The sequence below is a fragment of the Rattus rattus genome, chromosome 1 (assembly GCF_011064425.1).
Source record: "Rattus rattus isolate New Zealand chromosome 1, Rrattus_CSIRO_v1, whole genome shotgun sequence".
Classification (NCBI taxonomy): domain Eukaryota; kingdom Metazoa; phylum Chordata; class Mammalia; order Rodentia; family Muridae; genus Rattus; species Rattus rattus.
Window position 1 is genome coordinate 28129144 of NC_046154.1, and position 25807 is coordinate 28154950.

The 25807-nt window shown below is 56.6% G+C and overlaps 1 protein-coding gene across 1 annotated transcript in view; it reads right to left on the reverse strand.

Annotated features, from left to right (window-relative positions):
- Positions 1-2782: 2782 nt before the first annotated feature.
- The window catches only part of Adgrb2 (adhesion G protein-coupled receptor B2), a 62985-nt gene continuing 39960 nt past the window's right edge, over positions 2783-25807 (reverse strand). The window contains exons 3-30 of the mRNA XM_032897024.1: positions 20152-20235; positions 19702-19866; positions 18302-18466; positions 17508-17672; positions 17249-17416; positions 17068-17169; positions 16814-16920; positions 15786-15980; positions 15641-15709; positions 15436-15544; positions 14810-15146; positions 13871-13976; positions 13733-13776; positions 13393-13519; positions 12950-13053; positions 12744-12846; positions 11708-11858; positions 11456-11525; positions 10985-11051; positions 10736-10821; positions 10339-10437; positions 8131-8302; positions 7754-7849; positions 7432-7471; positions 6146-6765; positions 4197-4232; positions 3784-3879; positions 2783-3265 (exon numbers count right to left, since the gene is read on the reverse strand). Coding sequence (XP_032752915.1) covers positions 3077-3265; positions 3784-3879; positions 4197-4232; positions 6146-6765; positions 7432-7471; positions 7754-7849; positions 8131-8302; positions 10339-10437; positions 10736-10821; positions 10985-11051; positions 11456-11525; positions 11708-11858; positions 12744-12846; positions 12950-13053; positions 13393-13519; positions 13733-13776; positions 13871-13976; positions 14810-15146; positions 15436-15544; positions 15641-15709; positions 15786-15980; positions 16814-16920; positions 17068-17169; positions 17249-17416; positions 17508-17672; positions 18302-18466; positions 19702-19866; positions 20152-20235 — 3872 coding nt within the window. The 3' untranslated portion in view covers positions 2783-3076. The remainder of the gene's footprint in view (positions 3266-3783; positions 3880-4196; positions 4233-6145; positions 6766-7431; positions 7472-7753; positions 7850-8130; positions 8303-10338; positions 10438-10735; positions 10822-10984; positions 11052-11455; positions 11526-11707; positions 11859-12743; positions 12847-12949; positions 13054-13392; positions 13520-13732; positions 13777-13870; positions 13977-14809; positions 15147-15435; positions 15545-15640; positions 15710-15785; positions 15981-16813; positions 16921-17067; positions 17170-17248; positions 17417-17507; positions 17673-18301; positions 18467-19701; positions 19867-20151; positions 20236-25807) is intronic.

The window sequence follows — 25807 nt, forward strand, 5'->3', positions numbered from 1 at the left end:
CTGCTGAGGTCTGCTTTCTGCTCCCTGCACATGCCCGAACCAGGTGGATGCACACAATAGCCATTCTGTACGATTGACCATGCAACTGTAACAATGTGGACCGTGCAACTGTAACAATGCACTCGGGCTGTGCTGAACCAGAGGCTCCGGCACAGCATCACAAACCCGGCTGCCTAAGTGGGAAGAACGCAATTTGCCAATTCAACGGGCAAGAGCATAGGTGGAAGGAAAGGCATGGAGGCGAGAGAAAGGCGTGGAGAGACAGGCAGCAGGCATGTCCCCAGGGCCTTGCCTTCTAGACTGATCCTCAGACCACACGTGGCATGTGCCCTGGGCAGTGGACTGCCAGCTCTGTGTTTTAGAAAGAGCATAGATGGGCCATGTATGTGAAGAGCTGGGGACCAGAGACAAAGAATATGGGGATTAATGAAGGGACATTCAAGCCTAGCAAAGAAATGCAGGGTGTTAGACATCGGTGCGCATAGAGTGGCTACCAGGCCCAGGATGGGAGCCCAAGTCTGGCTGAGCAATTGGTTGGGTGGCACCCTGCTTAAAAGCTCTGGGTTCAATCTCCAAGCTCTCCCTTCAAAACAAATGAAATTCAGGTCAGACCATGTCCAGCAACCTGCCCGAGATCATGAGGCAGGTGAATGCCTGTGGAAGTAGGGACTGGGGGTCAGGCGGGGGCGCAAACCTACCCTAGCAAGGCTCAGCCCCTGACCGTGGACCTGATAGCTCTCAAAACTGTCAGGAGCCTCTGCTGAAGCAATGGTGGCTGAGGGAGCAGAGTCAGCAAGGTGGACCCAATTTCCAAGAGAAGAAAGTGGGGGTGGAGTGGGGTGGGAAGAACTCCACCTCACAGCTCAGCCCCAGAGAGCTCAAGGGAGGTGACAGCTGGTGCAGCCCAGGGCTGGGAAGGAAGGGACAGGAGTAGAGGGAAAGGTAATAAATCCATTAGAGATGCAGGGGGCAGCTCTGAGGAAGTCCTGGCAAGGATGTCACGCGGGGCCTGCTGGCCCTGAAGCGGGAATTTGTTTGTGCAACCCTATCACCCCCACCTAGGAATAAGCACCCCCTCCCAGCCACTCTGAGACTGATTTCCCTCCCTCACTAAAGAGGCTGTCAATCACAGTGCTTGGGACCAATCAGAGTTCTTCCTTCCTTGGACATTTTCTAATTGGAATTCAAGAGAAAAATGTCTTCCCCTTTGGGGCCAAGGCAGAGTGACGGCAGGGGAGCCTGGTTTGGCCCAGGAGATGAGGAAGTCTGCCTAGCAGAATGGAGCAAGCGGGGAGGGAATGAGACACTTTGGGACTCAGCCCATCACCCACGGACAGCCGCATACACCCACGTCTGTCCTTGCCCTGGGTGTGTATTCCTGAGTGAGCGAAGTTCCCCTGTGCCTCGCCGGCTGGTACCAGGTTCTGCCTCCTCTCCAAACATGGCCCAATTAGTCACTCACAAGCTGTGAGAGATTGGTTTCTTCCTCCTCCTTCTCCTCCCTTCCTCCCTCTCTCCCATGGTGGCCAGGGGTCAGACCCTCTGCCCCTCATACACTGGGGGCGTTGGGAAAAGGCACATCCTTCCCTTGAGTCTCAACTTCATCTGTAAAACAAGGAACTTAAATACCTGTCTGGAACGCAGATAAATCAGAGTCCCCGTGAACACTGTCTAACTGAACACTGGGGAGTGAGTGGAGTACATAGGCTGGGAGCACAGTCCTGGGAGGACTCTGATCTACTTTAACCAAGACCCACCTCAGGAAGGATTCCATGGGACTGAGGAGCCTGTGCCAAAGCCTGCAGAATTTAAAAAAAAAAAAAAAAAAAAGGCCTGGCCCACACCCTTCCTCCAATCAGTCTTAGGCTGTCATCAGCTGTGACAACCCACCCTAGTGGTCTGTTCCTTCTTATATTCCCATCCTAATTCCCATAGCAGCTCCCTCAAGGGCCTGCATTTATGACTCAAGAGTCCCTACGGACCCAGAGATGGTCGTTACTACATGGCCAGACTAGCAAGCGATGCCTGTAGCTGCTGCTGAATCCTTAGCTCCTGCCTGCTTGGAAGGACAACAGCGCACACCACGAGGCCCTCCACATGCTGATCCCGTGCCCCCTTGTACTGGTGCCCAGAACTCAGACGTGGGAAGAATACGATCCAGCAAAGGGCCCCGCCCTCCGACACTGAACCAGCTTGGCTTCCCCACCCTCAACCCCACACCACACCAGAGGCTCCACCACAACCCAGCTCCCCATAGCTCCCCTGCAGTGATGAAGGTCAAGTCCCAGAAGGCAGAGCTGAAATGCTACCTCCACCAAGCCTGGGTATGTGAACCGACGAGGCTCTGCCTTTGACCATGGCCCCAGACACATCATTTTCAACCTCTTCATTCTGTAACCATAGAGTGTGTGACTTCTCAGCATGGATGCTGTGAAGAATCAGAGATATGTGTAGAGTTCCTAACACTCACCTGAGATCCTGGCCCCTGACAGCAACTCAGTGTGAGCAGCTTGGGCCCATGCCCTGGTGAAAGGTAGCCATGACCAGGGGAAGTCAATCAGTTACAGTGTCCTACCTCACACTTCCAGTTTCTCATCCCAGCCCAGATCAGGTAAGGGGTATGTACCAAGGGAGTCAGGGCCAAAGACAGGGTCAGCATGCAGCTAACCCCTTTCAGTCAGGCTTGGCCTGACCCCAGTATACAACTAAGGAGTTGGAGGAACAAAGTTCGGATCCCAGGGCTGGGCTCTGCCTAGGGGCAGCAAACAATTCAGCAGGCAAATCCACAGAGTGAAGTTTATTCCCAACAAAGTTTCCCTCCCCCCTCCCCAGCCCAGGACAGGGACAGACAGGCTGGGGCAAAGATGAGGCTCTGGTGAGTGGCTAAGGGACCTCTGAGAACCAGGAGGGGCCCTGGCCCCCAGGCCCTGCCAGTCTGGCTGCCCCCAGCCAGGCTGAGTCCTCTGCACCTCCTGCCCAGCCTCGGGAGGGGGAGGGGCGCTGGCTCCTGGTAGTTCCAAAGTGGAGTGTGAAAATAGATATATATTTCTGTGCAGTGGGCAGTCCGGCGTGGCACTCACACCTCTGTCTGGAAGTCGCCGTCTGGCGGTTCTGTGGGCTCCCAGGCTGCTGTCCGGTGCAGAGCCAGCCGTTCTCGAGGTTTGGGGGGCAGTGAGCCCAGTGTCATAGATTTGAAAGTGCTCCAGCTTTGATGCCTCCTGTGCTGGGACAAGCCAGGGCGTCCCCCAGGGGGGCTGGGTTTCTCCTGTGAAAGGAGCAGGGCGAGCCTGTGGCACCCTGTCATCCATCGTACAGAGCAAACCAAGGATGTCCCAGGAGGGTCAAGACTGCCCAATGTCGCTGAATGATCGGGGTATGAGGCACAGTCAAACACAATTAATTGTCAGCCCCTTATTGACTGCTACTGCAGTGGTGTTTCCCTGAGGTCATGTCTCCTGTCTGCCCACCCTCCTTTCTAGTCGTGGGAGACCCTGTTCCTGTCTGCTCTGCGGTACCTTCCCACCCCCTTGCAACCCTGAAGCTGCTGCTCATGCAGGCAGGCCCTTGGCGAGGCAACCTGAAGTTATCCAGGTAAGCGAGTTGAGCAAGAGGACAGGAGGTCCTCGGAGCCTCACCCAGGAGAACTTGGCCAATGTATGTACCACTCTACCCCAATACACACTCTGTCATGTCTCCTACCAACAGGGTCCAAGTGAGAGGGCCACCCCTCAGGGACCATGCACTCTGTAGGGTGGGCAGGGGCAGCAACAGAAGAGCCCTCACCTTGGCTGAGGACTGGCTACGGTAGCGGTCGAAAGTGTGGAACTTCTGGTTGAGTTCGTGGTAGAGTTCCGAGTGCCGTTTCCGGGTGTGCATCACCTTCTGGGGGCCACTTGGGTGTCAGAGGCATGCTCCCCGCCCTCCGCCCTGTGCCTGTTGGCCCCACTGGGGCAAGGCTAGGACTTCCCTTGCTCTCCTGTGCTAGCTTCCCCGTCCCTTCCCTCTCTCTGTCTCTGTCTCCCTCTTCCCCTGCCTCTATGCCTGCCTCAGAGTAATGGGTGTGGGCAAGATAGTGGGGGAGATCCCAGGGAATCCAGAGGCCTGGCGGCCCAGGAGTGGGCTCTGCAGTGGGGCTTGGGATAATTTTAGGAATCAACCTTCTGGGACACACTCCCCCTCCCGGCACCAGCACTCACCTCAAAGTCCAAGTCAGAATACCGAAGCTTCTTTCGCTAAGGGGCAACAAGCAGGCCATGAGAGAGGAGCTTTTCGCAGGCAACCTTGGGCCCCGGGACTCTATGGTACATCCCCCACCCAGACCCTGGAGTTGAGAATCCTTGTCTTAAGGGCTAGCCTTATCTTGGGGTCACAGCACAGTAGCTGAGGTCTGCAGCACACATGTATACATGTGGTAATATGTGCTCCTGGGAGCACACATGGACGTGGACACAGGTCAGTTGTGAAGAAGCAGGGTTACCACCATAGCCCATGCTTATTCTCCATGCTCTGGGTTCTAGCGTTCTCTCCTGCCCCATGCTTCCCCCCCGTCCCATCTCCCTGGAATCCTGCACTTTGCCCTGCAAAGAGAACTTTGGGCTTTTCACGCCCAGCCTATGTGCCCCCCACCTTGCCTCTTTTGACTCCCTGCTTCCTTGTGCTCCTCTGATCCTTGCCTGGCCAAGGTCGCCTTCAAGGCCCCAACCAGCTCGGTGACATCCAGTGCCACTCAAGAAGACTTCGATCTTAGATGCTGGCATTGAGAAGACTCACAAGACCAAGCCAACTGTTCCGGTTAGGTGGGGAAACTGAGACCCAGGGAGGGAAGGAAAAGGGACGCGCCATTTGGCCCCGGCCCTCAGAGGTGATGTTAAAACCAAGAGGTAGGTTTGTAAGACTCAGCCTGACTCCACTGTCTTGGTTTTCCTCCCGTCTTCCAGCCCTACTCTGCCTCCTCCTGCTTCTCCATCACTAAGCTTGGCCCGTGCCTACCTTTATCTCGATTTCTATAGGCAACAGCACTGCTGTCCTTACCCATAGTGCTCCAGGGCCTCCACTGGACCCAAACTATTCTAGACATCATCCTTGACCCTTCAGGCTTCCGCCATTTATTACTACCTCCCCCACAAGAAGCCAAGCACTGGCCCCTCCCCAGCGGTCCAACCACCGACAGGTGCCACAGAACAAAGCCCGCCCTGATGCTAAGCACACTGCCTCCCATCACTGATGTCATCTTCCCTGTCTTTTCTGTCTTCGTGAACGCCTTCCTGTCTTGTTGCCATCTGTGGCAGGGGCAGGCACCAAATGTTCGAGGAACATTTTAGGCACAAGGCTAAACTCTGTGACCTCCCTAGCTGCTAACTTAATTGTCTTTGCTCAGAGGACAGAGAGCAACTTTTCTGGGCTAGACACAGCAGTTAATTGTGTAGAAGCTGGGACTCCAACCTCTTTCCTTATCCACACCCCCCCCACCCCTCCAATTAGATTTCTAGAATCCCCTTGAGTTCTATTTAGGGCTTCGACTAATCTCTGTGTCCCCAGGGATGATCTGCCAAGGGGCAGGGCAGAGGAAACAGAGGGGCTTCCATTTTCCCATCAGAGGCCATAGGCAGCACCCTGAGCCAGTTTCTGTGATACCAGAATCTTCCAATTTTCTAGTACTTTCTACTGCCTCTACACAGGAACCAAAGGCTTATATGATCCGGTGCTCTAAGCTATCCCCACTTACACACAAGGAAGCCGAGGCTCAGAGAGACGGTGCAGTGGTCAGCATCTCACTGCTGGTCAGCAAGTCCAGACCTGACTCAGACCCCCATGCTGCGGAGGCCAAGGCTCAGCTTCTTCCTTACCAAGTGGGCACCTGAGCCATGGCTGCAGGAATGGAGGACCCACCCTGACCAGTCACCCCAGGGTGGGCACCAGAGCTCTAAGTGAATGGATTCATGAAGCTTCATCCATTCAGACAATCCAGTTTCCTGGGAGCTGAGCTCTGTGAGCCCGGGTAGAAGGAAGAGTACACGGTGGTATGAGCCCCCAGCACTGCTCTGGGGGAGGCTGATAGCTGTCCCTTCCTGACCGCAGCCCACTTAGACATGATCTCAGGCACACGGGAGGTAGATTCCCCTCCCTACTTTCTGTAGCCCCTCACCTCAAGGGAGCCCAGCTTCATGGTGGAACCAGGCACTGTACGGGGCATGGTCCGGCTACGTTCTCCTGGCTCTGGTACTTGGCGGGCGCTGGGTGTTGGTGGTGGTGGTTGGAAGGTCATCCCATATGGGTTCTGGAGAGACCCATAGGCAGGGCCCAGCCCTAGACCCGAGTGCTCCACAGACAAGAAGCTGGGGTAGCCTTCAGTGTGGGCCACTGTCTTGGCAGCCCGCCGGGGGGTCCCCTCAGGCCGGGCCCTTGGTGCCTCCTCACCCCCTGTACCCCCACCGCCAGGCTGCAGGCTCAAAGTCCGCCGGGGCAGCACCATGTAGTCCCCCTCAGAGCCTGGTTCACTTGGCCGTAGCCATGTAAGGTCCAACTGCCGCAGGCCACCCTCCCCACACATGTACACAGGGTTGGTCTCCTGTGGTGGTGGTGGCTCCCCCAGACCTGGCGAGGCTGCCATGGGTACTAGGATGTTCCCAGGCAGTGGTGAGAAGCTGAGGCCACCCTCAGGACCCACGAGACAGGACTTGGGCTCCTCGTCCTCATCCAGAGACAGGCGGGACAAAGTGCCAGTGATGGTGGACGGGTTGCAAGTGTTGACCTCCTTGAACAGAACTAGGGACAGAAGCGGGAGGAAGAGGTAAGCCCTAAGGAAGGGAGGCCCTGAGATGAGACCCTCTTGCTCAGGTCTGAGCTCGGGCAGTGAGGGAAACTGAGTTCTGGAGAGGTGGTTGGTACTCTCCCCTATACCAGAGGGACCAGAAAGGAAACTGGCTCATGGTCCCAAGGGATGCAGAGTAGGAAAGCCTCGAGTTCCCATGAGTGCCCTGGTACACGTGCTAACTTCTTCCCGACAGTCCCGAGGCTGTGGAAAAGGTGCTGTCTGCTCTGTTCCCTAGGGAAGCATACACCTTAGAGAAAAGGTGGCAGGCGACGCCAGTGAAAGCCACTGGCCTGACGGAAGAACCCAGCGGCCAACATTTGCCGAGGCCCCTACAGTAAACTCAATGCCCCCTGATTCATGTAGACCCTGGGCCTTCCACCTGACCTGAGAGATGCCATTTTCTCCTTTACAGGTGGGTAGATGAGGCTTAGAGAGGGGATTTTTGCCTAGAGGCAAGGGGTAATTGGCCTTCCCATTTGTAAATCTACGCTGTTCCTGTCTAATGTCAAAACGGGACACTAGCAGCAGTCCGGTCCACATCAGGGTTGCCATGACAGGGTATGGGACACCTGTCTTGCCCACGCCTATGGCTTCTTAACTCTGTCCAACAGACTCACCTGTCTGACAAGCCAGATCCACGTCCTTTTCAAAGTCTGACTATAGGTCGAGAGGGAGAGAGCAGTTGGCAGAGGGAGGAGAGATGTATCAGGGTGGAAAAGGCTCATGTTCTCCCTCCCCAGCCCCTCAGCCCCTCCCACCCGAGGTTCTACCCAACATAACCTCCAACTGTAGGGAGGAGACTGAATGGGGCGAGCCTTTGCCCATCGTCTCCCTGCAGTCAGGAGCTGAGCATGACTTAAACCTGGTCCCGCATGGGATGGAGAAGGTAAGGGACTTATGACGGGGGCGGGGGGGATCTGCTCAGGCCTCCACACTCACCAGGATCTGCAGCTGTCCGTTCTTGCACGAGTCTGGGGAGTCTTCACTCTCATCAGTCCGACACACACCCATCTGGCACTTTACCACGTCCTGGACCTGGGGGGCAGGAAGCACCTGCTGGGACTGAAGCCTCCAAGACACCCCACAATAGTGGGCAGGGTTTCCCACCCCAGGTGCCCAGACTAGAGATAGAAGGAGACACAGGGATTGAGGGATGTCAGGGACAAGGAGCTGAAGGCAGCTCAGGTCTTCAGGGCTGCCTGAGCTATAAGTGCCCTTGCCAAGGGCCTGAAGCACCCTGGTCACCCTGTACCACACGGTGGGGAGACGCCAGAGCCCAGCATGGGGGGTGGGGAGGGCAAGAAGAGGCTAGCCACCTCTCGGCGCAGGAAGCAGTGCACGGCGGTGATGACAAAGCCTTGTGCAGAGTTGAAAACAGCAAAGAGCGCCTGGAAGAGGACGGAGCGGCGATCTGTCATGGCCAGGACAGCAGACATCCAGGTAAGCGCCAGGAGAGGCAGTACCACGCAGGAACTCCAGAGGGAAGCCCTGAGAGGGACGGCAGCAGAAAGTCTGTCAGCGGGATGCTCTACAGGACAGGATGGTGGGAGGAGCCTGGGCCTCCACTCAGCTTGGGGGACTGGCAGGGCCCCAAACTCCAGGACCTCAGGAGTGTTTCCAAGCAGAGAGGGGCCAAGGAACTGGAAGAGAAACAGAGGGACGAAGATGGAGCTACAGGGCCAGAGCAGGGACCATGAGAGGTAGGAGGGATGGACACACAGACACAGTGGGACTGGGCAAGCACAGAGTTGATACTGGAAAGCGGATGAGGAAGGCCAAAAACAGGAGGGAAGCGAGGGCAGACAGCAAACAGGGCGAATGTCAGGCCCAACGTGCACCTTGGAAGCTTTGGAAAGAGACATAGTTCAGAGCCAGATCCCCAGAGATTCCAAGACAGTAGGCTGGGGAGAGAAGGGGCAGAAGACCAAAGAAAGATGGCCGCCACAGTAAGAGGAGTATGAGACAGACAGATGCCCCAGACGGGCAGACTGAACAGGCAGAGCATGTGGAGAACACCACAGCACAAATCCTTGCAGAGAAGATGGAGCCAAGCCCAGCCAGGTAGAGGCACAGAGGAGCCTCTGGATCCTGGCGTTTGCTCAGAACCCAGGACAAGGGTCATAGCTGGAGTTAGAACCAAGCCCATGTATCCCTTTGCAGATAAAAAAGGCAGACGGGCAGTGGCCAACAGACTGGTCTCCATCCCCAGCAACTACTACAGCCCACAAGGAACAAGAGATAGAAGGAGCTGCCTTGCCCTACCAGGCAAGGAGCCACACCCAGGCCAATCTACCCCACCCGCAGCATCCCCAGTGGAAAGTCAGGCACAGCTCCAGACAGGGCAGGGTGGCACCAGTCTGCAGAGACAGCCAGAGGCTGAGGCAGAAAGATGGGTGGGCAGGGGGCCAAGACCTGTCCTGTGAAGAGAGGTTCAGGGCTGTTGAGCCAGGCAAGGTTGGGGTGGAGGAGGCATAGTGTCTGTCAAGCCTAGGAGGCGGAGCCAAGAACCGGAGATGCTCTAATCACAGTAATAAGAGCTGTCATTGATTAACCAGCAATTCTCTGCCAGGCCCTCCACTGAACACTTTACATAGATTAGTTCAAATTGTGATCAAAACAACTCCCACAAACAGGCCTGGGGACCAGTATCCCAATTGATAGATGAGGAGACTGGAGTGTGCCCAGCTGGACCGGGAGAGGAGAGCTGGGACAGAAACCCAGCTTGGCTGCGGACTCTCTGGCCCATCCTTTGATCTGCTGGTTCAGCAGGCTGGGCATAGGGATGTGGTAGCCCAAAGCAGAGGGAGCTCACAGCTCCTTGAGCACCGTGGAGCTGCACAGTGATGGCACCAGACGCCTCCACAGGCCCCGAGGAGTGTGACAAAGCTGTGCCCTCACTGGTAGGGGTGACTCAGGTAGACTCCCAGCCCTGGTAGGAGGGTTGGGCCCAAGGCCTTTGTACTCTTGCATAGCTGAGGTTTTAAGATTCTTAGCTGCTAGGCTAGGGTGACTCGATGAAATGATTGTCTCCCTCCGTGAGTCTGTCTGTAACTGTGAGGTCCAAGGCCTCTGAAACTCAAGTCAGACTCTATGACAGACAAGTATGTTCCAGTCATTCTAACATTCTTAAGTGTCTGATTGTCTCAGTCTAAGATTCTTCCATTCTAACTCGAAGGTTTCAATAGCTCAAAAATTCTAAGAGCCTACGATTCTCAGGGCCTTGAGGGTTGGTGGTGAGAGGAAGGGTCTGCAGCTGTGCCTGTGTAGAAAATTAAGCCAGAGCAGGGGCAAGGATCAGAGGGCAGGGTGAGCAGGGCACCACAGCGCCCTATGCAGGGGGTCCCATTGTCCTCAGCCACCTCGTCCCTGAGCTCCAGGGAGCATATAGCAGTTAGGGGGGCAGGGGCAGGGCAAACTGTCCAAGGCACTGGGCTGATATCCCTCCCAATCCCCACCATGGGCACTGCCCTCCCATTCCTTAGCCCCTGCCCGCCCCCCACCGCCCCCCAGGGGGCATAACTAACATGGCATTCCTGGCCGAGGCTGAGCTGAGCAGGGGGCTGGGGACCGCTCCACACGCTGAGCAGGGGAGGAGCAGGCTGGCCCAGGGGCACCGCTCCGACCTCGGGGGGCGGCACAGACACGGGAGAAGGGGGAAACACATGGGAAGCCGGGAGATGGGGCAGAATGAGCCCCGAGAAGGGTAGGAGGGGAGGGCAGACGAGAGAGAGAGAGCTGGGTTAGGGTGGGTGAGGGTCTGAAGCAGAGCACTCCGGGTGCCCCACCTTGCCTGCACCCTTGATGTCCCAAGGTTGGGGAGCCTGGGATGGCATCAGCAAGCCCTGAGTCTCCGAGGTGTACTCGGCTCCCCCTCCCTGCAAGCTGCCCAGGAAGGCTGAGTTGCACAGACCCTCCCCTTACCCGGCCCTCTGCTTCTTAGACTTGTCTGAGACTCCATCTCGAGCCATGAGCTTGTTGAAGACGATGATTCCGATGAGCATGTTCACCTGGGGGCCCGGTGGAGCCGAACGGGAAAGACAGGGTCACCAGGTGCCCTCGGGGCAGGGACACCCCCCAGGTGGGAGCTGGAGGTCAGGGAGAAGGCAAAAGGAAATGATGACCTTCTGGGGCCAATCCCTCCCTGGATGCTGCAAGGGGGCACGCACATACCAGGACGATGACTGCTGCTGGACCCACAAAGGCGTAGAGCAGGCCACCCTCTAGGGACAGCCAGCAGCTGGGGTAGGGGAGAAAAGGGGAAATCAGATTCCCAGCAAGCCCTTCCTCCCTGCATCCTCAGACCCTGGGCAGTCATGCCCGCATCACCAGTAGATACTAAGCCTCCAGGTGCAGAGAACCGCAGCCATGTCTTGCTAAGTCTGTTTCCTCTCCCACAGAGACCCGCATCGGTACCCCCCCCCCGTAGAAATACAAGTAGGCTGATCCCTACATGCACTGGTGCTTAGAAATGACCCAACCCCAACATGTTCTTTTACAGCTAGGCAAACCGAGGCTCAGAAAAGATCTGCAAAAAAGTATTGGTGAAGACCTCAGCCTGAGGAGACCTAAACCCAGTTCAATTCCCCCAACAGACCCACAAACCCCTCCAGCCCTACCCTCACCAACAGAGGCACCACGTACTAGCTGGATGTGCCGTATCCTTTGGTGCGAGTAAAGCCAACAGACACAGCCACCACCAGGGCAGGCAGACCTGGAGACAGGGTTACAGGTGAGAAGGCTGCAGATACTCAGGCGACCCTCCCTATCAGCCTCAACCCAACTGACTCCCATCCCCGGAGAGCTGGGCCAGAGTCCAGGCAGCATGTCCGTTCTTCCCTGGCTTTCCCTGCCACTCCAGGCCCAACAGCAGAGTCCAGCACCGGCCTTGCTCACCCCAGCCCAGGCAGAGGAAGCGCTTGCGAACCAGGCGGGTGCGCATCCGCCCGATGACAGCCAGATAGGATTGCCAGGCCTCTGTAAGCACCCAGCAAAAGGAGGACAGAAAGAAGAAGTGTAGGAAGGCAGCTGTCATGGTGCATACGCCCTGCAGGGAGAGGTAACAGGAGGGAGTGACCCTGAGCAGTGACCAGGGTAGGAGCTGCCAGCTTCCCACACTGACTGCTAGGCCTAGGCGCTGGCTGCATGGCCGGCTGCCTACCTGAGCCCCCCCTCCCCCACCAGAGCCCTGCCAGGCACCCCCGCCTTCCTGCACCCACACACAGCACGACACAGGCCTGGTGACATGCACACAGCACTAGGCATCCGGGGAGGCGGGCAGGCAGGCCACCCACACACAGACAGGAGGAGCACATCATGGCCGAGCAGAACCCCACACCTGGCTCTCACAGGGCTCGAACTGTGCAGAGAAGGCCAAGTGGGGCAGGGGGGACGGTGAGCAGGGAGCATCCAAGGGCAGATGGAGGACTCACAGACAAGAGGTTGGGGTCCAATGCCTCCCACCCAACGCACATGCCCCTGGGCACTCATGCACACATTAACTGGTGCACACGAACACTCATTACTCAGTATGTACACACACACACACACACACACACACACACACACACACACACACACACAGAAAGCCTTTAAGTACGCCTGCACAGGACTTCACGCACGCCTTCTCCACCACAGGGTCTGAGCTGACATCCAAACAAACATCCACTCTCAGGACTGCTCTTCTAGAGGATCCAGGTTTAATTCCTAGCACCCATGGCGGCTCACAACTGTCGGCAACTCCAGTTCCAGGGGATCGGGGATCTGATTCCCTCACACAGACATGCATGCAGGCAGAACACCAGTGCACGTGAAATGAAATCGTTAACAATAATAACCGCCTCCCCTCACTTGCAGGCATCCTCCCCTCCTCCCCTCCCCCCCCCTCCTCCCTTTATGCCCTTTCCCCACACCCCCAGGAGCCGGCACCTGCCTTGCTCAGCACCCGGGACTGGCCCACGAGGATCAGGATGTTGGAAGCCAGGATGGACAGGCAGAAGTTCAGCAAGATGATGGAGCGTTCTGATTTTATAAACCTGACAGGGCACAGTGGGCAGAGGCAGAGGCGTTGGCTGCCTGCCTGCCTGCCTAACCCCAGAGAGCTGGCCACCTCCCATCCTGCTCAGCATCCGACTTTACCTCCAGAAGGCTGCATAGATGGCCAGCAACGTGAGCAGGGCCATGCAGGACACCGCACAGCCGATCACCAGGGGGACAGAGGGAGCACCCGCCAGCTCCAGAGTCTGTGGGAGATGGGTTGCTGGGAGAGGGTAAAGGCAGGGCACCCGGTCTCCCCGTCTGACACAAGCAGGCATGCTCCTCACGTGCAGAAGGGCACACGTGCACAGATGTATTTACACCCATTCACCCACACTCTTCCAGACACAACCAGATGCACACGTGTGCACACGTGTGCACACGTGTGCACACTCACCTACTGCCGTCATATACTCCTGAGCAGCTGTCATGACTATGAACAACAGCCCCCTTTCCATGTATGGGCCCACAGGTACGTCTTTTCGGGGCCGAGTTTGGGGTCACCCGGATGCCTTGAGCAGTCCAGGCGCCTCTCTCCCACTCACCAGGTCCTTGGGTGGCTGGGCCAGGACGGCAAAGGTGGACAGGTGCTGGCACTGGCAGCGGGTGTGAGCTGCTTGGGTCTCCAAGGTCTGGCAGCTCTCAGTGTTCCAGTCCCCCAAGCTGGCATCTCTTGGATGAGGGAGAGGTGGCATGAACCCAGGGCCCCCTCTGTAGCCCCAAACCCAGTGCCTAGTACTGCCCAGTCAAGTGAAACTCCAGGACAAGGCTACGTCCACAAGATGACAGCAGGAGCTGTGCTCTTGACCCCTCAGGCCAAGGAACCCTTTGACCTAGATGGGAGGTCACTTCTGCTGAGAGGGTCTAAGGGTTGCCCCAACTCACGCTCTCGAGTAGTCCCAGCTGGCACAGTGGGGATCAGTGGTGCCCTGGAGAGTAAAAAGAAGTGTACGGTCTCAGGTGAGTAGCCTATTGTCCCTGCGTGGGCAGATAGCTAGCGTCCCCATCTGGGCCCTCACTCACATTGATGATGTACGAGAGCTCTACTGTAATGAGGGGCTCCGCTGGAGGCTGGGTGGGGGGACGCACAGTCACTGTCATCACCCGGGAGGTGACAGCAAGTGGAGGCCTGGGTGGGGGGAAATTCTGAGGTCAGCTCCTGCCAGCAGGTGCCCAGACTTAGAAACTTTAATCTGTCATGGCCGGGGACCGCTAGGTCCAAGGGTGCACACAGAGTTCTTAGGGGCCCAGCACAGCCTTTGGGAACTACCTAGGTGTTTTGGCTTTGTGTATCTGTGTATGCAAGCAAGTGTGTGTACGTGTGTGTTCATGAAGACTACCTCAGCAGTTGTTCCTTACACACTGTTCACATCTCTACAGCAGGCTCTCTTAGACGCCCACAGCTTTCAAAGCCGGCTAGGCTGGCTAGCCCGAGAGCCCCAAAAAGCCACTCATTCACTTTCTCAGCAACAAAATGCAAACACATTGCTAACATGCCAGGCTGGTTTGTATGGGTCCATGGTCCTCAACCTGCGGGTCGTGACCCCACCAAGGCCATAGGAAAACACAGATATTTACATTGCAATTCATAGCCATAGCAAGATTACAGTTCTGAAGTAGCAATGAAAATGATTTGGTGGGGGGATTGTTGGGGGAAGGGGGGGAGTCAGTACAACATAAGAAACTATTAAGGGGTTGGGGATTTAGCTCAGTGGTAGAGCGCTTGCCTAGCAAGCGCAAGGCCCTGGGTTCGGTCCCCAGCTCCGGAAAAAAAAAAAAAAAAAAAAAAGAAGAAAAGAAACTATTAAAGGGTCACAGCATTAGGAAGGTTGAGAACCGCTAACATTGGTCCTGGGGTCCTCATGCTTGTCTTTCACGTTTCTGGGAAGTGACCGTGTCCACAGCCAGACAAAAGGCCTTCAGGGACATGACTGCAGGAGGAGAAGCTCTCTGTGGACTCACCTGGGGGGTGGTAGGATGAGGCCAAGGGTGCGGTAGAGCACAGCACCGATCACAAAGTAGGAGGAGGACTCTTCAGGGTCAGCTGGGAGAAGGCGCTGGTGGGCGGGGCCTGGGCCAGGGGGCACCGTTCCTGGGCCCCTCCCCCTGCCCGGGCTGCCCGCTGTGGCTGCCCCAGGTGTGGCTGGCTTCCCTGGGGAGGACAGGCTGAGCACCTCCTTGGGTAGGAAGAGGCGATCCTCTGAATGTCGTACCCAGTCCTTCATGCCCCTGCGGCCCCGCATGGGGAATGTGATGTCACTGGACACCGCTGAGATAGGCTCTCTCTGAATGCTGATCACTGCAGTAGAGGGAGGGTGGGCAGGGCACGCCAAAGACAGATGCAGGGGGATGCGCACCAGGGAAGACACACGGAAGTCGGAACCAACACAGAATTGAGGTGCATGAATACAGACAGTGGAGGAAGACACAGAGAAAGACAGAAGCATGGGGTTAAGGGGAGGGAAGGACAATGCTCGCAAATGAGAGCACAACAGAAGCCTCCCTCAGCACCATCCCTCACCCGGGGAAGTAGGGTGCAAAGGTTCTAATCGCATCCAGCACCCCCTCCCCCGCCTGCATTCTTGTACCCAGGTTGTCCGTGACAATCAGAGAGCTCTGGAAGGCCTTGAGAGCGTCGCCCACGAGGTGAATGAAATCTTCCACAACACGCAGCAAGTGCACAGAGCCAGGTGACACCTTGGAGCAGAGAGGGTTGTGAGGGTCTGAGGGTCTGAGGGTCTGAGGCAGGGTGGCGGGTCCTGAGAGGAGAGCGTTGGAGACTGAGCCCCTCACCTGCTGAGCGTCGTCCCACTTATCCTTGTTTTCTGAATCCACCATGAAGCTCACCACCTGGAAGAAACGCTAGGGACAGAGGGATGGGTCAGGAGGTGCGAGCCACCGTGCTGCCCCAGCAGATCCCGGCACTGTGGAGTAGTACCTGCACGTCATCAGCGGAAGGGACATAGGTGGCCCTCTTGAAGGTGTCAGTGACGTTCCTTAGAATGTCCACAGAGAAGAGCAGGTCCCCGCTGTAGTAAGTGCGCCGGGCCAGGAGCTCCTGCAGGCTCCGCACCACCTGCGACATGCCCTCACCTGCCAGCATGCGCTGGCCCTTAGCCAGGTGCTCCCGAAGCTGCGGGTGACACGTGTGCCCTGTCACTGTACCATCAGAAACTGGGAGTAGCCCTTGGCCTGTCCTCCCTTCTACCCGCCAGGTGCATCCAGGAAGAGAGAGGGCATACAAGCTCAAAGAGAGGCTCCCAGGAGACACAGCCCGAGGAGGAGGCAGAAGGGACTCAGATGTCCAAACGCAGAATAATATGCTGTCCCTGTCCCCAGGGGGCCTTAAACATTCTGGAGCACCACACACAGGATCTCTCAAATACAAGCTTTTGGTGCAAACACAACATCAATACCCAATTTGGTCAAAAGCATGTACACACAGGCCACATTTGTTGACGCCATCTTTCCCCCCACGCAAGCCCTGGGCTGGGAACTAGGGACGCGAAGATAACTTCGACGTTGTCCCCTGCCTTCAAAGAGCTCCCAGTGTAGCAGAGCACACTCAAATGCATTCTTTGTTCATGTTTTGGTTTCTTGAGACAGGGTCTCTCTATGTAGCCCTTGACAGCCCCGAAGCTTGCCAGGTAGACCAGGCTGGACTCAAACTCTGAGGCTGCCTCTGCCTCTCCAGGGTTAAAGGTGTGTGCCCATGCCCAGCTTCAATGCATTCTTCACTCTCCATGTCTAAGAAGCTCAGGGTGGGGGGTTGTGGGTAGGAACACAGAGGTATGCACCAGACATAGAGGAAGATACCCTGAGAGGCCCTGACATAGAGTAGGAGTTTGCCAGAGAAAGAAACACGGCTTACACCAAGGCATGGGGAATGGATGAGTCTTAAGCTCCTGCCAGGGCTTGGGACACATTGTACCCCCCCACACACCCAGTCCAGCCATGCACACTCACTGACAGGTACAGGTATCGGTATTCATGAGATATACAACGAGCGAAACTGGGCAGTCCCCAGTATGCCACGCCCTGGGCACTGAGGAGACAGCGGCGGCTAGCAGAACCTGCAGAGATAAGAGTGACAGGCATGAGGGCTGAGCTCCAGCCTACTCCCCCTCCACATCTTGAGATGCAGACCCAGGGCTTTGGCCCAGAGGCAGGCAGCAGGGACGGTGGGGCAAGGGTTTTCGGGGACAGCCACCTGCCCTTACCCGAGGCATTAGGGGGACACTTGTTGTAAATGATCTCGCCAGCCGCTGCCCTCTTCCACGTCATGAGCATGACGTACTCGTCTCTGCACATCTCATGGAAGGCTGTGGGGACAGGGCAGGGGGTGGGGCTCAGTTGGGCTCGCACACGGGGACCCCAGCCCTGGGGTTGTCTAAGTCGTACCTGGACACCTCTTCTCACTGCAGGGTTTCACCTCCTCTCCCGTGCCCTCACAAGGGTAGCCCTGCGTGCCGGAAGCCTGGCACATGCGGAAACGGCGTTGCCAGCCCGTGTCACACGTCTTGGAGCACAGGCTCCATGCGTTCCATGGCCCCCACTTGCCATCAGTGGCTATGAGAGAAGGAAAGTGTGAGAGGCCACATGTGTCTCCAAAGCCAGGGCTTCCTACCTACCACCTGCTACCCTCACGCCAAGCACTCACCCGGACAGTCGAGGTTGCTGCACTCACGCGTATCGGTGAGGGCACCTGCGCACGTGGCCCAGGCTGGACCGGCCACACTGCACTTCCGGCTGCGCTGCTGGGTCCCATTGGCACAAGATGAGGAGCATGGGCCCCAGGGACCCCATTCTAGCCACTGGCCTTCCACTGCATGGGGAGACACAAACAGGGGTGGCCGTTGAGCAGAACGTGGGTGGGCTAGTGGGGGAAAAGCTCCACAGGGAGATGGCAGAGCTGCTGGCCACTCAGACCTGCACCAGGCCAGACCGTGTGAGCTGGGCATATGAAAGGGTCTGGAGAGAGTGGGTGGTGACTGGGCCTCTTTCTGCCTGCCCCTCACCAGTTCCAGGAATACATGATACCTCTCCACGCAGCACCAAGGGCAAGCCCCAGCGGTGAGGGTTTTTGTGTGAGGATGTAGGTTGTAATGGCACCTTTTGATCTTTGCCTACACGTAAGCCCAGCTTTGTGTCCGTGGTGCCATGGACACCAAAGTGCTATTTACAGCAAGGGCAGCTGAGGGCCTGGAGGGATGGACACCAGGAAGCAGGTCCCTTCTGATGGGGTCACAGTGAACCAACTCCAAGTCAGGGCTGGGTTTCACCTCCCATTGGTTGCTGGCAGCTATACTTCTCCAGTCTCCCCATGCGTGGTCAAAGCTATAGGAACCCACCCCTCCAAGGACGGGGCACTAAACCTCACTGCCTCCCCTAGGTCTTCCGATCCCCCCACCCGGCTGGGCAGCGCCTGTCTAGAAGTCCCTTGGCGCTACTGACCCGGGCAGGCGGCCATACTGCAGAGTTTAGTCTGCAGCTCGGGACCCTCGCAGGCCTTGCCGCCGTGCTGGGGGGGCACGCAGGTCCGCATCCGACTCCGGGACCCCCGCCCGCAGCTGCGGGAGCACAGGCTCCAGGACCCCCACTCCTCCCACACGCCGTGCACTGCAAGGAAGCACGTGGCCGGTGGCTGGGCCGCACCTTGGCTCCGCCCACAGCCAGCGCCTACCCATCCGCCCACCAATCAGGAGTTCCGCAGTTTTACGACCACTCCTTATTGGTTCCGCCCTGGGTTCCATTGCCAGGGCGAGAAGGTTTAGGGTCCCAGGATAACCACCCTTTGTGGGGAATATGGTCCCAAATCACACAGGACAGGTTCTGTGGACACCCAGATAGGGTGAGCAGGACCAGCCTGAGGAGCCAATGGTCTTCCTTTCCTGAGGGGCACAGGAAAACCCAGGAAAGGATCCAAGATCCATCCCTCTCTTCCCTTCCCACCCCCAGGCCCAGGGCCTGAATTCAACGGGGCAAGCCTGGGGCAACAGAGGTGCCCCCTCCCAACCCCAATCGCATAAACACGCAGACAGACACAAACCTCTACATAGACGCTGACAAACACAATGAACTCACAAGAGGGAACACAGCTTTCTCCCTGTGCTCCTCCACAAGCTCCTGCTATATCCCCAAGCTCCCAAGCTCCGAGAGCCTCCCCCAGTCGGCCCTACTCTAAATCCACTGCCAGCGATTCACCCCAGGGAAGCAAAGAACAGAACAGGTTGACACTGGCCTGTCTCTCAGTCACCAACTGACCCAGGCAGACACATGCATTTCCTCAGTACCTGCGTGCAACACATGCCTGTTCAACTGACTTAAGCATAATGGTCCATCAGAGGCTCCCAAGGGAGTCGAGGGGGAGCCCAGAGCAAAGTGGGAACCATAAAGGAGGGTGCCATTTTAAAATAGAGTGGTATACGTCTTAGATCTAAAGGCGGGCTGAATACTTTAGCCAGGGTGGGAGAGGGGGAGGGGGAGGGGGAGGGGCAAGAGTAAGCAAATGCAGAGAGCTGGGATGCTGCAAGAGGTGCTGGTGAGGTCAGGACTAAGGGAAAGGGAGGAGATGGTGTGCAGAGAACGGCTTTGACTACCAAGATGGAGGGAGGCATCAAAGGGTGTGAAGCGCCCAAAGTGGGCGGCAGATGTATGTTTGGATTCTAACGTAACCCCAAGTGATTCATGCCAGGTTGGCATAGTGCCTGGGTAAGGTATAATATGAAGGACAGATAAGTTTGTTGATGGCAAGGAATGAGGTAACCAATCATTTGGGGGGGTAGCTGTGTTATGTTCTGTCACAGACAGGACCTGACTCTGCTGGCAGATGGGGCAGGAAGGAGGACGCCTACCTGGGCAGGTGGCTGAATTGTTGCAAGGCCGGGTCTCCCGAAGGGGCCCGCTGCACAGGGTCCCATAGGGGGAGGACACGCAGGAGCGGGTCCGCACCTGCAGACCCTGCCCACACGTCAGGGAACACACGCTCCACGGGGACCACTCCTCAGCTGCTGGGTCGCCTACGAGAGAGGGACAGCGTCGCAGCAAGGGACACCTCCCAGAGAGTTGCATGGGAGCATGGAAGGACCGGAAAGATGGGGGGGGTAGGCATCAAAGGGACCCTCCTACCCTGACCCCAAGTGGCAGCAGGCTCTTTCAAAGGCAACCCGTCCCTGCCCACGGGCCTCACGTGGTAACATAACTGAGCTTCAGGACATAGACACAGACAGGCACACGCCAGCACACATGCCACCAGACGCCACAGTCGGGCCCCCGCCACAGAGGAAGAGGCGGGCCCGAGTTACCTGTCTGCGCCATGTATAGCCCAGGCTCATCTGCAGACCTTGGCCACTGGGTTTTCACCTTCGGTTCCTCTTCCGGCTCCTCACCTGGAACACGGAGGTGGTGGCAAGGGGCTTAGCAAAAGCCAGCTCAGTGCTGCCGCAGCGGTACAGAGGGCAGCCTCCGGTCCTCGGCCTAAGGGCCTGGGACCAACAGTAGGTGATGCAGAGAAAGCCTCACATTCTGCCCCCTGCCCCACCACCACCATTTTACAGATAAGGAAACTGAGGCTCAGAAGGCCATCCAGGACTCATAGCCACCTCGTCCGCCTCTTGCCTCAGCCGGATGGGATTGGAGGGCAACGGTCAACATCTTGAGCTCCGGAGAGGTGTCCGTACTATCCCAAACCAAGCCTGACACCTATCACCTTTAACCCCCTCACTGGGACTATGTGGTTGTCATCTCTGTCGAGGTGGGAAGCTAAGGACTAGGGAAATGACTTATCCAGAAGCGCACAACCCATTGAGCCTGCAGCTTGGCTGTTTCTCCTCCTAAGCGATACACAAAGAAGCCTGACTACCCCAGACCTGCTCTTGGGTCATGATTTGCACTGGGGTGAACCACGGTCTTGAGGTTCACCATAAAACAGTAACGGACCGTGATGCAAGGGCCCTAGCTGGTCTGAGCCCCAGAGGAGGGGTGCTCAGACCCAGCTCTACCCAGCAGACCCTCCTCCCACTGGGCCTGGAAGTTTGAACCCACCCTGCAGCAGACAGCACTTCCTACAGCTGCAGTGTCCTCCGAAGGCCTGTGTGTTTACAGTTTTATCCTTGGTTTGTCCCTGCTGGGAGGTGGCACTATTGGGTGGAGCTTAGCAGGTCTTGTGGTTACTGGAGACAGGAAGGGGATAAGCAGACCTTGTCCCTTCTTTGTCTCCTTTGCCTTCCTAGATGAGACAGTTTCCTGACACATATTCCATACTGCTGTGCTCTTCCACAGGATCAACGGGAAAGCAGACTGACACCTCCGAGCTGTGAGCCGAAATAACCTTTCCCACATAGTAAGTGCATAACCTCTTTTCTTCATAAGCTGATCTCTCAGGCCTTTGTTACAGTGCAGGCAAAGCTCAGAGCCTCGAACTGGGTGATCCGGTGAGGGCAAGCAGGAATGCACAAGGGGAGGCCACACCCCTAGTGGAGTCACGGGCAGATGAGTGGAAGAGCATTTAGCAGAGGAACTCTTTTTCCCCCTAGATCTCTCTCCTGTGGTTCAAAAAGCTGGGTCAGCACCAATCTGAGGCCACAGAAGGCTGTGTTCCTTCGCCCCCTGCTACTCAGTCAAGCCTCTGCACCTGAGGAAAGCCGCCAACCAGGCCAGTAGCCAACTCCAGGAAACCTACTGCCTGGGTTTGAACTGCCCTCCCCTCCCTCCCCCAAGCCCCCCAGCATGGTATCCAATCAGCCTCAGGGCCTGCGCCACTTCCTGTAATTTCCACACAATGCCAGAAGTCTAGACGCCACAAGGCATCCCTGGGCCTCCCCTGGAACGTGGGCACTGGGGGCCAACACTAGCCGGCTATGTAGTCCTGGCAGCCCCTTCCTATCTCTGATCCTGGCTTCTCTGGAGGACAGCGCTCAGAGCATCCCACGTTCAGGACTGTTAACCTTAAGATTCCCGAGGGACAGCAACAGGAGTTAAGTGAAGTGTGGCCCTGTCTTCTCTCCTACCACCCTTCAGCCGCCATGCTTCCTTGAGCTCTCGTACAGTCTCCGTCTCTACTGATTGTTTTTGGCCACCTCAACATACACCTCCCAGATATGGAAGAGGGAATCTTAATTGAGACAATGCCTCCGTCAGACGGACCGGTGGGCAAGTCTGCAGTGCATTTTTTATTAATAATTGATGTGGGAGGGCCCTGCCCACTGTGGGTGACCCGGTTGTGTAAGAAAGCAGGCTGAGCTGGGCATGGCGATGCTGGCCTTTAATCCCAGCACTTGGGAGACAGAGCAGGAGGATCTCTGTGAGTTCTAGGACAGTCTGGTCTACATAGTGAGCTCGAGGACAGCCAGGGATGTGTAGAGAGACCCCTGTCTCAAAAGGAAGGAAGGAAGGAAGGAGGGAGGGAGGAGGGAGGGGAGGGGGGGGGAGGGAGGGAGGAAGCAGGATGAGCAAACCACAAGCAGGCGCACACCAGTAAGCAATGCTTCTCCATGGCCTGTGCATCGGTTCCTGCCTTGAGTTTCTGACTTCCATGGTTGATAGACAAACTGTAAGGTGAAATAACCTCTTTCCTCCTCCAGTTGATTTTAGCCATGGGGTTTTACCACAGCAATAGGAACCTAAGACACGGTTTCCAGCAGTCTTCAGAGATGCTGGAGCCAGGCCAGCAGCTCTTCAGTCCCCTTTACCCAGCTCTTCTGTCACGCCTGCTCAGTCATCCCAGCCTAGAGCCGTGTGACAGCCACTTTCTCCACACCCACTCCCAGGCTGCTGAAGGCCCTAGAGCGAAGCCAGCTGGCCCTGTGACAGGCTTGGGGCTCTGTGTCTGCTCGGCATCCAGGTTGCTCAGAGGCCCCCGTGAGCTTCACTGCCCTTCCTTGTCCCTCTGTGGTCCCTCTGGCCCTTACCTGCTCTCCTCAAGCCTCTCTCACCGACTCCTTTAGCCTCAGCCTCCTTTCCAGGGGAGGGAGAAGCTAGGGCCTCCTTCTCTCAAGCCCTGACTTGTGGCCACCCCTGGTCCATTTTCCCAGAAGGCCCCATACATCCTGTCACCTTTCTGAGAGCATTCCCTCAGCGGCCTCTCCTGGTAGCACGTGACTGAACCAGGTTTCCTCTGTTCTAGGGTGGTCCCCACCTCCCGCACACTTCCACTGTTCAAGGGTGTTCCCTTGCCCCCCCACTTCCTTGTTCTAAAGTGTTCCTCCTGTCCCCCCCACTTCCTCTGTTCTAGGGTGCTCTCCCTGTCCTGCCCCTGCCCCCCACATCCTTTGTTCTAGGGTGCTCCCCCTGTCCCCCCAACATGTCCTCTGTTCTAGGGTGCTACCCCAAGCCCCCTCCTGAACATTTCCTCTGTTCTAGGATGTTCCTTCCTCCACACTTCCTCGGTTCAAGGGTGCTCCCCCTGCCCCACACTTCCTCTGCTTAGGGTGCTCCCCCTGCCCCTCACTTCCTCTGCTTAGGGTGCTCCCCCTGCACCCCCCCGCACCCCCCTCCCCGCACACTTCCTCCTAGAGCTGCTGCCCTTGGCTTCCATCCAATACCTCTGAGAGGTCCCCAGCTGACACTCCACTTTCTCACCCGCCACTCACTTCCTGGCTGGAATGTCACCTCCTCCGTTGATCCACTGCAGTCTCACCACTGCCCACATCGTTCTCCTGAAACTGGTCCTGACAAAGCTGTCAACTCTCTCTCTGCTGCTAAATCCTGGGGACACTTTGCAGGGCTCATCTCGCTTGACCGTCAACATCGTTGGCCCCGTGGGCCTTTCCTGACTGCTGCCTCCTTCCTGCCTTTCTAAAGGGGTTCCTCAGGCGCCTCCCCAACAGTCTACCTACCTGTCACTTCTACAGCTTACTTAATAAATCCCTTGAGCCAGCCCTTCCATCATCCTGCCCAGACCCTGCCTGTCCCATGTTCCACAGCTAGGTGACCTCCTGAACAGCTTCACGTCAGACCCTATGTGACACAGCATCTCAAACCCCTCCTCTTGGGTCCTCCCCTCCATTACCTAGAAAACTCCTACTCAACCTTAAAAGCCCATCTCCAATATCCTCTCATCTCATTGGCCATTCACGGGCAGAAGCTGCCCCCTCTCCTATGTCCTTGTCATTATAGAGGGATCCATTTCCTTCATTTTAATTACTTATTTTTATGTATACGGGTATCTTGCTTGTATATATGTCTGTACACTGTGTGCATGCAGTGCCCCTGGAGGTCAGACAAGGCTGACAGGTCCCCTGATAGTGGAGTTTGAGACAACCGTGAGTGGCCACCTGGGTGCTGGGGAGCAAACCCGGGTCTTCTGGAAGAGTAGCCAGTGCTCTTAGACACTATGATATGTCTCAAGCCCCTGGTTCTACCTTCTAGCTGCAATGCACTCTCCAATTGAGTGCTTTGAAGCTGTATATAGCGCACAGCCGCACACACACACACACACACACACACACACACACACACACACACACACACACACACACACACACACACACACTGATCCTCCGGAACACCAGCACCACCCTTAAGGCCACCATCAATCGGAGTCCACATTCTGGAGACACTGTGAAGATTCTGCTCTGGGTGCTGCTCTGATTAGACTGTGTGCACACTCCTCAGTCTGGAGGGCGTCCTCCTCCCAGCCCGGCATAAACCACACCTCAGAACATGTCAGAGAGCATCTGACCTGTGTGCATATTGTGGGCTTGCCCTGCTCCCTGTAGACCTCACATCCTCTAACCAAGCCATATACAGGGTGGCCCCGTAGTATATAACTAATTAGAAGATTTCCCAAGCCTGGCTTTGGCGGGTCCCCCCTCAGTCCCCTGAGCTGGGCCAGATTGGTAGAGCAACGAGGCTGTAGCTGCACAGCTGGGACCCATTCCATAGCTTCCCCATCTACGCACCATCCCACCTCCCTCAGGAGTAACCAGCAATTCATCTCCCCACTCGGGAAAGCCAGTTGTCCCTGAAGGGGACAAGACAGATAAGACCACCTGGCATTTACTGCCAGGACCATTTATTCAGTGTGCATGTACTGCCCTGAACAAGGCAGGCCTATGGTGAGGCTGAGGCAGGTGGCTTGTAAAAGGACAGAGAGGACCCAGGAAGGGAGTGAGTGTCCTGCCTATGTAAATGGCCATAGGTATGCGTGTGTATATGCATGTTGGCATGTTGTGAGTGCAGGTCTGTGCATGCCACAGTACACACACCAAGGTCAGTAGACAACCACAAGTGTGAGTCCTCACCTTCTACCTTGTTTGAGACAGGATCTCTCATTGCTCACTGCCGGAAATGCCCGACTAGCTGGCCAGCAAGCTTCTGGAGTCTTCTAGTCTTCATTCCCACTTTGTTGCAAGATCACGGGGATTACAAATGTGTACTACCGTGTCTGGCGTTTACACAGGTTCTGGGGATCCGGACTCAGGTGGCAAATACTTTACCCACTGGGCCATCTCTCCAGCCCTAAAATGTCATTTATTAAATAGCTCCAGGTGTCCTGAATCATGAACTCTCCAGTACCTCAGTCCCCCTGGGATCAGTTCACCCTGCCTGACTCTGATTTCCTCTACAGAACCGCACTGCTCTGACAGGATGCCGCTTAGCCAGAACCTTCTTGGTTGTCTCTTACTAACGCCCATGGGACCTCGCACAAACCTCGGTTCTTACCTGTTACTCGGAACATGCTAATTGTTCCACCGGACCTCTGCTTCCCCTCCCAACACTACCCCTCACCACCATTCAGGCCTAGCTCTCCTCTGGGGCCTCCAGTGACCCTTTGGGAGCCCAGCTCTAGCCACATGAGCCCCCTCTTGAGGGGGCCTTCGCAAACCCCCGACTATTATAACTGTATTATAAACCTCTGGCTCCCGTTGTCCACTCCTGCTCTCACCTTCCCATCAGACAGTCAAACATACAGCAAGACTGCCCAGGTGGTTCTAAAGCTGAACCAGTAATGGGTGTGAC